Genomic DNA, 13479 nt, shown 5'->3' on the forward strand with positions numbered 1-13479 from the left:
AATTATTTACATTAGTTCATGTTTGTAACTATTCTTGATAATTTATTTTCTTCATTTAATTTGTGGACTATGGGACAAGGTGATATCAGAGCTTATTTAATAGTACCACTCAAATATTTTTTTTCCCCCATAGAGCAGTTTATTACAAATTGTTTCAAATATGATCACATTGTTTAAGGGGCCCAACTAGTCAGGGGTGTATTCAAGTCAATGAGGCAGGATGATAAGTGTGGCACTCACTGATGCTTCTAGTGTGGTATCAATAATTCTAAGTGCAAGAGACTGAAGTGGTGCAGTCTCCTCGTAGTGCACACAACAAATGTGCGATCTTAGCAGTAACCATGACGATAGATGGTGGAGAAATGAATCTAAAGGTGCATTGCAAGTCAATCCAGCGCTTTTAAGAATCTGTACCACACATTTCATGTGTAAAAATTCTTAAAACACACGTTTAAGCGTTTTCGGTCTTCTAAAATTACAATTAAGAAATGCAATATGGAAAAGAACTAATCATTCGCCCACAGGTTATTCTCAAATGCCTTTCGTAAACAGACACCACTCGGATATATTGAGCAGTTTCTAAACAGTGTGATTTCTCCCGAAGCCCTGCACAGCCGTAACGTGCGGACCTGGTGGAAGCAGGAGTCGACGGTGGGCGCGACCAGGGCGGCGCCGAAGGCCGCGCCCTCGCACAGGTGGTCCGCGACGGCGGCGAGCTGCGACACCAGCAGCTCCAGCTTCCGGCGGGACACGCAGCTGTTGTGGTCGGCCAGCTGCTGGAACCAGTACTGGTACTTGTCCTGGAGGCGGGCCCCGCTCAGCAGCGCCAGCAGCACCTTGGCCTGGAGCACCTGGAGCGAGCCGAGCCTCCGCCTGCGCACACGGTCGCTCGCGCTCCGGCACTCTCTGCCCGTCCTGGCACCATGTCACGCTAACACAGCACACAGCTAAACAAATAATTTTTAAGGATTTAAGTGTATCACTAGGGACACCTGTATTTCGCGAACACGTTTAGTGTCAAGGTATTTCACAAGGGGCCAATGAAAATGTGGTCACCGTACTGCTGCACCCTCATAATTTGCCACGTTTCTTAGAAAAAGCTACAGTATTTTATGAAATACCTTGACATGAAATAAATGAAATCGCGAAATACAGGTGTCCCTATGTATAACGAATAACAAAAAACAAATTAATATTTATCAAGTATGATTAAAACTTTAAAAATATATATATATATATATTTTTTCACTGAATAGATTAAAGAAATATATGCGGTCTATTTTAGTTCCAAATATGATTTTTTTTCTGGAAATAATTAAAAACTAAAATAGTGTGAAATCAAACTATACAATCAATACAGTATAAATATAGAGAAAGTAAACTGCCTTACCCTTTCGTTATTTTTAATGGATGATAGTGTTAGATGCTAAAATCAGGGTGTCTACCAAATCTAGTAAATGAAATTCCCTGATTTTTCCAGGTTTTCCAGGTCTAAAACTGAATTTTTCCAGGTTTTCTTTAACACAATTACGACATTCCACGAAACTGAAAAAACTGCATAACAGTACATTGACGGGTTTCAAAGTATTTCAACTTACTTAAATTAGTAAAAAAATTACCTTCTTCCAGACGTGGCCAAAGTGACTCAATTGATGGCAAATAAAACATGCTGCTACAAATATTTCACACAATTACTTTTGCAAAAAACATTAGTAAAAGGAAGCTCCCGTCAATTTCGCAGTGACTGAACTTTTGCATCTATTGCACTTGCTTCAGAACGAGCCAAAACCAACACTCGAGCCTTCTTAAACTGCAATGCCTTGATCTCCTCTTCAACTCTTTTTTCTGCCTTCTTCTTGTCTGCAGCTTCCCTTTCTTTTTGTTTTGTTTGCAGGGCTTCCTTACGCCTACAACTAGCATTTCTTATATACTGTAACATGGACTTGGTGATATCAACATGCTCTACATCTCCAGAACGTTGAACAAAGTCGTACACTTGTCTTTGTGCAATCAGTGTTTCTTTCTGCAAGTTTTCAGTCAGCAGATTAGAATTCACTGAAAATCCTCTTTCCAATGATGCATTTCCATTGAAAGTACCAACATCATCCTCACAAACTTTAGAAGGCCTGTTTTAGCAGCTACTGTATGTGCCTTAAGAATGAGCATCCACAGTGCTTCAAAATCTTGCGAGGAACATACCAACTGATATGATCACTCAATATTATCAGCTTCTTGTCCTGATAGCCACCTGTTTCGAAGACGACATTATAAACTGTACTTCACACGCTGTTTCCTCACACCCGAATTTAAAGCCACAAACGGATATAAGCAGGAAATTCCCTTGGTATGTTTGTACTTCAGGGGAATTTTGTCTTGAAGTTTTTTTACCATAACCTTTGGACAAGTCCTAACATAATTTCTCAGTAACAGGACAGACTTTTCTGGTACTTTCTCTTTCTTGATGGCATGGCGTACTGCATAACCCAACTTGATATTGTTAGCAGTCAATAGATTTTCCTGGTTATCTACATCCAATCGAGATACATTACGTTTGTCCCTAAAGCTCTTCAGTACCTCTGGTTTCACAAACTTTCCTGCCAAAGTTAATAAAATGTCTACCAGTGAATCATAGAGAAAAAGTGCCATGGGTGCTTCACTTTGGAACATTGTAAGAAACAATTCCAGCTCTGATGCTAAAGAGTGGAAGAATGTCAATTTTACTTCTAGAAGACTATCTTCAAGAGCACTTTTCACTACATTGAAAGAGACAGATGAAATAGAAACATCACAAACAAATTTCTTTGGGTTTGGTAATGTTTTCATGGCACGCTCAGCAACTGCAGTGTTTTCTAACCATCTGATTGCACAACATTTCTTGGGAAAAAGCTCTGATCCAGTTATTCTAATGTAATCTGCCCTCCATGCAGGTACATGCTTAAACAAAAAGTAACTGTGCCTCAAAAAACTAACAACGTCCCATTGTGTAGCAGAAATTCCAGTTTTGAAAGCACCATGGACCGTATGAAGCCCACAGCTACCAATTTCTAGCAATTATGGCGAATCTTCACCAAAACTGTCTGTGATACGTGTTTTCAAAGCTAACAAAAATGCCCAGTTTATGATGGGAGCATCCATAGATACTTAAAATTAAATGCACCTGTCCATATAATCCAAACGTGGGAAGCATATGCCACAGCACGTACGTCAGCAGGATAACAGACCAGCTTGAACCAGTTTGTATCACGTGATTTGACGCCACTTCCGAATCCGAAAATGGACGTGGGAACTGTTCATTATTTGCCATTCAAAAATAAAAAATGGGAGGGGATACACTTGATGCTACGTTAATGCAACCTGATCAATAAACAAAAAAAAATTGCCAACTACAACCTACCAAACAAAAATTCCCTGATTTTTGAAAAAATTCCCTGATTTTTCCCTGATTATTCCCTGATTACAATATTCCCTGATTTTTCCAGGTTTTCCAGGTTTTCCAGGGTCAGTAGACACCCTGTAAAATAATAAAATGACTACAGGAGGTTTCCGCTTGTCATAGATAAATGTGCATGATATCACACCAATTCACATTTCAAAATAATGCAAAATGATGATAAAAAGATATAAAAAAGTTTAAAACATTAAATAAGACACTTTAAAGGAATGAAACCAAAACTGTCTACATTATAAAAGATGAGTTCAAAGTAATGTTGGACATTTGTGTGTTTCGAGATGTTAGAACATCAACTAACTCAAACGTAACATACACACATACACACACATATATATAGACAGACACACACACACACACACATACAAAACTGTTCATTAAACATAAACACAATGTAAGATATTCAATAATTTATTTTTTGGCTTAAATAATAAAATAATTGCAATGGAAAAAGTGTGAACAAATGAGAGGATATGTTAGTTCAGTATTTTGTTTTGCAGTGGTAGTCTCTCTTGTAAACAAAGCCATCCTGCAATTTCACTAAATAACAAAAGATCCGAAAATACCAGATTTTTAACGTTCATTTTGTCATGCATAGCACAAAGAGTAATTTGTCACGTTTGTGTCATTCAACAATGTAGTAGAGAAAATACATCATTTCGGATATCAAAATTAAAAATTTTGTTTTCCAAATGAAGATAAACTTGGTTTCCTGTTAAACGTCCAAAAAAAAAATTGCATAATATTATGGTATTAACCTAGTATCTTCACATTAGTTTACACTTATCGGTTTAGATTCCCTAAAGGTCAGGCCAAGAAATAATTTTTAATGGTATGTGAAGATATGTTACAATGTGTGTAACGAAATGTTTAGTTCCATCCCCATGTTTTCATTTACTTTAGTTATTATAACAGCTAGAAATGTACACATTGTATAGATTCTGCACTGTTTATGCCAAAAGAAAGAGTTGGTGTACTGCTTCCTTTAGTACCTACTACGTGTTTTAATGATTTAACAGCCAGTTATTTTATTTTTTTTTTGGTTGAATTTAAGACAGTTATGGAGATGATCTTATGAATATTTTTTGAGATGGTTTCAGAAAACCAAAATGGTTATTTTATAAAAACAATCAATAATTCTGAAGAAAGCCTTGTTTCCGTTTTGACAGGAGAAAAAAAAAGGGGGGGGGGGGACCTTAAACAGATATTTCTTAATTTTCTAGCATATTTTCAAATCATTCTGCGTGATGGCATTGTGATACTTAGAGTAGTTTTGTATTCTATCAAATGGTTAAGTTGGGGATAAATATAATAATGTGTAGGGGTATGCACTTTTCGTGTTTATTTGTTCACAGAATTCGAGGTTATTTTTCTGGAAAATCGGTGTTATTTTTCTCTGAAAGGGAGGTTATTTTGACTACCAAAATGGATAACAGTAATACCAATTTCATATCTCAAGTGTCGTGAAAATTGTTTTAACACTTAATACACACCAAATACTAACTACTTAATATTAAAAAGATGACATTTAAAGAGGTATAATTAAAATTGAATGTCCAGTATTTGGAGAAGTATGAAGTCATTTCTCAATTCTTATTTAAATACTTACTGTACTCACTGAATTGTTCACTTCAAACCATTGGCAAACTGCTTACTGTAACTTACCGCTTCAAAATTATTACAACACTTAATCAACACAGCAAACAATATTTTAAATGAAAGTTAACTTAAAATAAATGAATGAATATTAAAAACAACACAGTAAGTAGGCTACGCTCACTAAGTTATTCACACTTTCTGCTGCCCGTTTCTTATGTTTTTCACTGCCAATATGCTTCGCACACGAATCTTTGCGGTCCCATGTCACAGACACATTACAAAAACGAAAGAAAATGGTTTTTTCATCGCTTGCATACAAATTGTGTTGTGAAAACTCTCCGGCCCGTTGTTTGGAAGTCAGCCGCCGCAAAGGGCACTGACCTAAATTTATCTTTCAAAATGTGTGTAACTGCTTGTGAGATAGGCGTTCAGACTGATGAATCTTTACTAGAAAAAATATGCGCCAAGCTGGATGTACTCTCAGTACAAATGGAAGAAGTGAGAAATGAAAATTGTATTTTAAAAACATTATTGAATGACACAAGAAGTGAATTATCGCAGCTCACTAATGCTCCGGTAACGCAGCAGAAACATGACATTAATCCTGTTAATGCATCTCCAGGCAAGGCGACCTACAGCTGTGTTACACAACAGGGAGCGGTAAGTAGGTCAGTGAACAATAGCCGGTTACTGTCACCGCAGAGGAAACAGAATGCCAGGAGTGTACAAAATCACCCAGTCCATAGTCCGTCAGCTCAGATCAATTCAGTATTATCTAAAGCAAATGAATTAACAAAAACACAGCAAGATGAAGAAGGATTTACTGAAGTAAGGTATCGCCAAAAATCAAAAAATAATTTAACAAAAACGGCGCAGCATTCCGAAAAAAAACGTGAAATGCAAATTGGTGTTAGAACCACATCCACTTTGAAAACCGTAACGAACCCTAGGCAGTTTAAATCTAAAGCCCTGTTTGTCTCTAGATTCGACCCCTCAGTTACTGAAAGTGAAGTCACAGCATATATTAAAGGTGAACTTGATATCTCCTACCTTCGCGTAGCCAAGCTCAAGACCAAATACAATACATACGCATCATTCTTTGTGGCTGTTCACGAGAAGGACTATGATAGACTTAATAATACTGTGTTTTGGCCTTCGGGATGCTTAATTACGGAATTTCGGGGTAGACTCCACAATGAACAAATATTCGGGTATGATCAAGCTAAAAGTCAAGCATCTATCGTTACCGATAGCACAAACCCCACAAAACCGCAGTCATCTGCTACGTCGTCAGAAGTAAACGAGGCGCCCTTATCATCATGTTCCACGTCAGCGTCTGGAGGAGCGCCTGGCCCTTTCTCTTCTGGCTAGTCCGTGTGCGTGCGTGTGTGACATTTATTATCAAAATGTGAGAGGTCTAAGATCAAAATCAATTGAGTTTTACGATAACTTAGCAGCTAATGATTTCGATATAATTTGTCTTACTGAAACTTGGTTTAACAATAATAGCATTAACTCGCATTACTTTGATGATAAATACCTCATCTTTAGAACAGATAGAGATCCAGCCTTAACAATGAAGGAAAGGGGAGGTGGGGTATTAATTGCTATTAATTGCTATCAACAAAAATAAATTTAAATATGCTTACCCAACCCATGTTTTCGATCATACAGGAATTGAAGCTGTATGGATTAAAGTTAAAACCTCTCAAACAAATACCCTAGTGCTTGGTAATATTTATATTCCACCGGATACATCACCTGCAGTGTATGGTGCCTACTTTGAAGAGCTCGAAGAAAAGTTTGCAACATGCCAAGATAATATCCTTATTCTTGGTGACTTTAATGTGCCTGGTGTTGACTGGTCTTACTTACATACAAAAAACCTAAATCCTATTGGTATGACATCCAAAGCTAAAGCTGTGTTCCACTTTATCTCAGGTTTGGGTTTGTCCCAATGTAACGTCACTCAGCCTCCTATCCACCTATTGGACCTATGTTTTTCTAATTTACAGCATTGTGTGGTTAGTAAAGCCTTAGAGTCATTAATTAAAGAAGACACATTCCATCCGGCTCTTATTGTTAATATTGAAATAAGTCGAATAATCAGAAAAGAAAATACATCTACAACCTTTATAAATTATAAAAAAGGAGATTACTTAAGTTTGTATAATGCTCTTAAAAATTATGATTGGTCTATATTATATAACACTACTGACGTGAATATTATGGTAGACATTCTAACTACTACAGTTAATCAATATATTATGAGTTACATTCCTGTCACTGTGAAAACTACTTATAGTTACCCGCATTGGTACTCAAAGCAACTTATACGAACACTAAAACATAAAAAACATTTCCATAAATTATACAAAAGAAACATGAATCCTTATTACTATGCTCTATTTTCACAGAAACGTAAAGAGGCTAAATATCTCATTTCAAGAGACAAAATTTTTTGGTTATAAACTCTAAACAACAAAATCAAACAAAATCCAAAAAAATTTTGGCGTTACATAAAAATCATGAAAGAAGGATACAATCAGCCATTCTCTCTCAAGGTCAATGATACTGTTACTAATGACACATTTTGTATTGCAAACAGTTTTGCGAACTATTTTTCTAGCGTATATGTAACTCCAACCAATAACAGCACTCCTTTGATATCTGATAATACTGCTTGCTCCATTCCTATGTCCACTATTACTGAGAGTCTTGTACTTTGGGGGATCAAATCCTTGAAATCTACTATGTCAACAGGTCCAGATGGTATTCCTAATTTCATAATAAAAGGTTGCTCTCTGGTTCTTGCTCCTATCCTTCAGTTTATATTCAATAGCAGTATTAAAAACAGCATCTACCCCAATATATGGAAAACTGCCAAGGTCATTCCTATACATAAAAAAGGTAGTAAATTTAATGTCACAAATTATAGGCCTATTTCTCTTTTAAATGGATTTGCTAAAGTTTTTGATAAAATAATATTTAAGGACCTCGATTTCAATCTCAAAAATAAACTATCTGATTGTCAGCATGGCTTCAGAATTGGCAAATCTACTACTACCAATCTGATAACTTTCATAAATCCAATTTATTCTGAAGTGATAACCCGAGGCCAAGTGGATGCTTGTTATTTTGATTTAGCAAAGGCTTTTGATACAGTAAACCATCAGATATTACTCAGCAAATTATCCATTATGGGATTGAGCGACAAATATATCAAATGGTTTGGCAGCTATTTAAAAGATAGGAAATACTTTGTTTCTATTAATAAAACTAAATCTGATTTACATATGGCAAACTCTGGAGTACCTCAAGGTGGTACCCTTTCTCCCCTTCTTTTCAACATTTTTATTGATGATATAACCAAAGCACTAAATTATTCTGTTGGTCTGTTATTTGCAGATGACCTAAAAATATATAGAAAAATTACTTCATTAAATGACTGTCACTTACTTCAACATGACATTTCTTCTGTTGTTGCATGGTTTAAGACTAATCTCGTTAAACTTAACTACAGTAAAACCACCACAATAACCTTCTCAAGAAAATATCATCCTATTGTATTTGAATATAAACTAGACAATCGTACTATTGCAAAATCAAACTGTGTCAGAGACTTAGGTATTTTGCTAGATTCAAAATTATTCTTTCACAATCATATTGAAACACTTAGATCAAATGCTAATAAAATGCTAGGGTTGATTAAATATGTCACATTTAATGCATCTAATTTAGATTCAACACTTAGTCTTTATATATCCTTGGTTAGATCTAAATTTGAATATGGTTCTTTGATTTGGAATAACATTAATAAATCAGATAGTGACAAATTGGATAATATACAATTCAAACTGATCAAAATTATAAACCTAAAAAGTAACATTAATCTAATGTAGATTTACACTCCCTTCTTGGTTCCTTACCATTAAGAAGAGAAGTATTAGATGCATTATTTGTACACAATTGTTACAAAAATACAATTAATTGTAACTATTTTCTTCACAACACTGGAATTAGAATACCAACTTTCAATAGTCGCAATCAATCTTTAATTTGTACGTTAAGTAAAACTAATGACCTATTAAACAGAATAACTAAAAATTACAATAAATATGCAAGGTTATTTCCTGAATTAGATAGCAAAATAAAATTTAAAAAAATACAACTATTCCTAACTTAATTTTTTTTTCTCTTTCTTGTGGTTAATAATCATATTGTTTCAAGTTAGTTTTTTTTTTTTGTGTTATTCTTATTTTCTACATTATAAAAATTACAAATAAATTATTTACTAATTGTTAAATGTTGCATGTTGTGTGTATCGTTTTGTTTTGTTTTGTTGTCTTGTATTTTGTATTGTTTTGTTCTGTCTGTATGTATATGTGTTGTTTGTATCGTGCCTACCACCCAAGACCATAAGCTGTAGGTAGGCATGCAACAAATATTAAATAAATAAATAAATACAGGTTTCGGCATTTTTGTCAACAAAAGTAGCTAATTACGGTAAATTAACGAATTTTTGTTAAAAATATTTATTACTTCGGATAAGTATGTAGGCCTACGCCACGTGAGTATTAGAGCACAACTTCCACGCCACGCAAGTTCAATTCATACCGTTTACAAGTTTGTCATATTCAACCACACGCGGGACGGCCGTAAACAGCTTTGTTTTGTTGTCACTTCGTGTGAGTTTGCGTGAGCGAGACTGCGCGCGCAACCTACCGGCTGCCAGCTGCACTGCTGCTGCTGATTGCATCATTGTGTGAGCTCAGTGGAGCTCAGCGAGTAACGACGTGTTGTGTAGATACTGCGTATTTGTTTGATGTTTTGTGTACAAGTGTATCAAACTATACTCACGTCTTTGCTTACATCGTTCAACTTATTCAAAACATTCAATTTCGCCTCTGTACATGTTTACACCGTTTTTCTTACCATAAATACTAAAAACATCGTCACATGTTCGCGTGTGAGAGGAAGCAGCGTATCGTACTCTAGTTGAATTATGGCGGCCGTGTTGATTTACTAATTCTGCACTAGGTTAGGCCTACGTTACGGACTTTGTCAGAAGTACGTATTTTTAGCATAGTTTAATCAAATAGTTATGTATATCGGGTTTATTTGTTTTCAAACGTTAAGATTCGGGTAAAAATATTATCCTATAATGTGGATATCGGGTTTATTCGTTTTAAACTGTTAAAATTCGCGTAAAAATGATTTTATTGCAAATTCGTGATTATTCGCTTTAAAATGTCAAAATTCGCGTAAAAAAATGTTTTATCGCAAATGCGAATTTTGCATACCCCTAATAATGTGATATTGTGAAATGGGTTGGTTGGTATAGGTTAGCCACATTTAAAATAATGTAAAATCATTAGGAATAACCAATTTGAAATATAGCTAACAATATCATAATCACACAAGTACTATGAAGAAGCATTTTATGTTCGTTAAAATTTTAATTTCTTGTACATTATTTCATTTTTGACTTTTGAAACCTCGATTCGCATTCAAGGGTTGGATTTGGGGCACTCTTTGAGATTCAGAATCAAGATTTGGATCCGAGAAGAAAAAAATGTATATACACACACACACACAAACACACATACGGTGCGGCAGAAAAACCAGTGAATTTGAAAGTGCTGTAACTATTAAATACATCATTAATTCTAAAATGTATTACCACCACCTTAAAGTAAATAATGTGCATATAAGAAACGAAATAGAAAATTGCATGGCCCCCATGTTCACCAGACCTCACAGCCTGTGACATTTTCCTGTGGGGCTATTTGAAAAGCAAGGTGTATCCAGATAACCGATCAATGAATGTTGAAGAGGTGAAAGCTCATATACGTCATGAAGTGGGTCGCATCACACCGGCCATGCTGCGGAATGTAATGGGGCACTTCAGGGCCTGACTAGAAGAATATGTGCGGTTGGACGAACGTCATCTTCTCCACGTTATTTTTAGGACATAATCAATGCAAAGTTATGTTTCATAAATGCTTTTTTATGTACTTTATGGAGGTGGAAATAAATATTAGAAACCATGATTATGATTTATTTTACCGCCCTTTCAAAATCGCCTGTTTTTCTGCCGCACCTGTTACATACAAATATCTTACAGTGTACTATGTTTGACGTGTATAATACCCCAGAAATGGAATCAAACTATATGTAAAAAAAAAGGTACATACTTGTAGGTAAGGATCAGCTTCTTAATAGCTCTGGCCAGTGTTAGGACCAAGTGAACAGTAACGGCAAAGACAAAGCATTTACCTGTCAAAGCAGTTGAGCAAAAGGTTCATCGCCAGCTCCACTGTCAAGTCCACGTCAAACTGGGACAGGGTCTCCTTCTGGGCCGCGAAGAAGATGTCGGAGAGCAAGGACTCCAGTTCGTCACCCTCCAGCACGACGGTGTTCTCAGTGCAGTGCAGGCGGTGCCTCTCGAACACTCCCGCCACCACGCCCAGCCGAACATACTCCACTGTGGCGAGAACACACGGTCAGCACGCCCTATAGACATTCTGTTAGAGTGCATTTTCTGGTGATGATGACTGAAACGCCCATCCCATGCATACAAGCACTGCTGGGAATGGTTCAGTAGAGAGCTACAGGATGACAAGAACTTTACACACTCAATACAACCTCACACAGTAATACGTAATACAAGGAGGTAGCAGCAGTCAGATATATTAGTACACAGCAGTCATAACACAGAAAATACATGACTATTTTTAATGAGACAATTGTATTTTTAGCTAGACACAAATTTCAAACCTTGGTAAAACAGTAAATTACAAGTCAAATTATGTGATTTTCTCACTGTGCAGACATTTGCTGAGCACCAGCAGTTTGGCCGCCATGCGATACGTGGCGAACTTGATGACATTGCACTCCTTGATGTGCTCCTGGATCTCAGCGTACTTGGGGTGGTTCCACTGCATCTTCCTGGTCGAGTGGCTGGAAAACACCAACGTTCACACCAGGGGCCTAGCCAGGGGAGATTTTTAGGGGTTCAACCCCCCCCCCCCCCCCTTAGCACCAAATCTTTATTTAAATTTGTTATTCATCACTCTCATCACTCAAACAAATTTCATATTAAAAATTAATAAAATTTTACCATTACAATATTTAAATTTAAGTACCGAAAACTGCTAAAATAGCACTATTTTACACCTTAAAATCCAAATTTTCCCGGGGGAGGATCCCCAGGCCCCCAACTTTAATACATGGGGGCCATGCTTCTTAACACCCCCCATACACAGATCCTGGCTACACTACTGGCTCACACTTAGACAGTGTGATGCAAACTGACTTAAAGAATAGGTAGAATGCTAGGCTGGTATACACTTTGGTTCTGGGAAAGGGGAGGGCAGGGAGTAATCTTCTATAGCACATGGTTCGTACCCTCTTGTGCAATCAAAAAACTAAGGAATATTTTAAGGACCCCTTTACTTCATTGCCTTCACCACTATTAAGAGACAGAAAACTCATTGTGGGTAATATAAAAAAATCCTTCAAGAAAATAACGATGTTAAATAGTTAATGCAAAAAAATTATTTCATTTGTTAGTTCAATATTTACAGATAATTCTGGAACACATATTTTACCGAAGCATAGTGTCTATCTGAAATCTATAGCCCTAAAATATAATTTGATAACTAATTAATTATATTTACTTAATGCATTCAAAGTAAGACAGTAAACCACATATTTTTTTTCAGTTTTAAGGTTAGATACTTAACATGCAAAAAGAATTCAAAATGATTTTTAAACACAAAATTTAATAACGTGGCTGAAAATTTGACAATTGTACTGTGCATTACGCATGCACAAAACATTGTTTCCTGCCAAGTTAAAAACAAAACATTTAAGGCTAAGATCCTGAGTTTCTCGCGAGCGGGCAAAGACACGCGTAGTTATCTACGTCCTCAACAGAGCGCACTAGCAGTACGGTTGAACGATGTAGCGACGTGCGGAAAACTGGAGGGGGGTGGGAAAGAGGACACTGTTCTCAGAATTCTTATCGCCCAGCGGGGTGTCATGTTTACGACCGGCCATGGAGAGGGGGGTGGGAGAAGGGTGTACTCTGCCTCGGCGAGCATTAGATTTCCAATCCCTTTGCCTCTCTGGTCTCTTTTGCAAGAACGCTCGTTCACAGCTAACCACTACATTCAAATAAGTTGGCCAGTAATGTAGTTTTCCTGCCCCCGTAAAAAAAAATAATAATTTTTTACTGTGTACTACAAATGTTTTGCGCTCCAACAAATTTTATTTCTTTACACATTTGCGTATGTGTATTACACAAACAGTTGAACGTTGACCATCTAATAGCATGACGTTATGTTGCAAAGCGGTATTATTTGCTATATTTGATATCTCATTAGGACTGTATTTTTCTGTGCAACTATATATACAGGCAAACTTTT

At 36.4% G+C, this 13479-nt stretch overlaps 1 protein-coding gene across 4 annotated transcripts in view; it reads right to left on the reverse strand.

Annotated features, from left to right (window-relative positions):
* The window catches only part of LOC134542377 (dystrophin-like), a 73580-nt gene that overhangs the window by 44257 nt on the left and 15844 nt on the right, over positions 1–13479 (reverse strand). For all 4 annotated transcript variants that reach the window (XM_063386557.1, XM_063386558.1, XM_063386560.1 and 1 more), the window contains 3 exons: positions 11874–12010; positions 11327–11534; positions 630–873 (listed from right to left, as the gene is read on the reverse strand). In XM_063386557.1, coding sequence (XP_063242627.1) covers positions 630–873; positions 11327–11534; positions 11874–12010 — 589 coding nt within the window. The remainder of the gene's footprint in view (positions 1–629; positions 874–11326; positions 11535–11873; positions 12011–13479) is intronic.

The sequence above is a fragment of the Bacillus rossius genome (genome assembly GCF_032445375.1).
Source record: "Bacillus rossius redtenbacheri isolate Brsri chromosome 4 unlocalized genomic scaffold, Brsri_v3 Brsri_v3_scf4_2, whole genome shotgun sequence".
Taxonomy (NCBI): Eukaryota; Metazoa; Arthropoda; class Insecta; order Phasmatodea; family Bacillidae; genus Bacillus; species Bacillus rossius.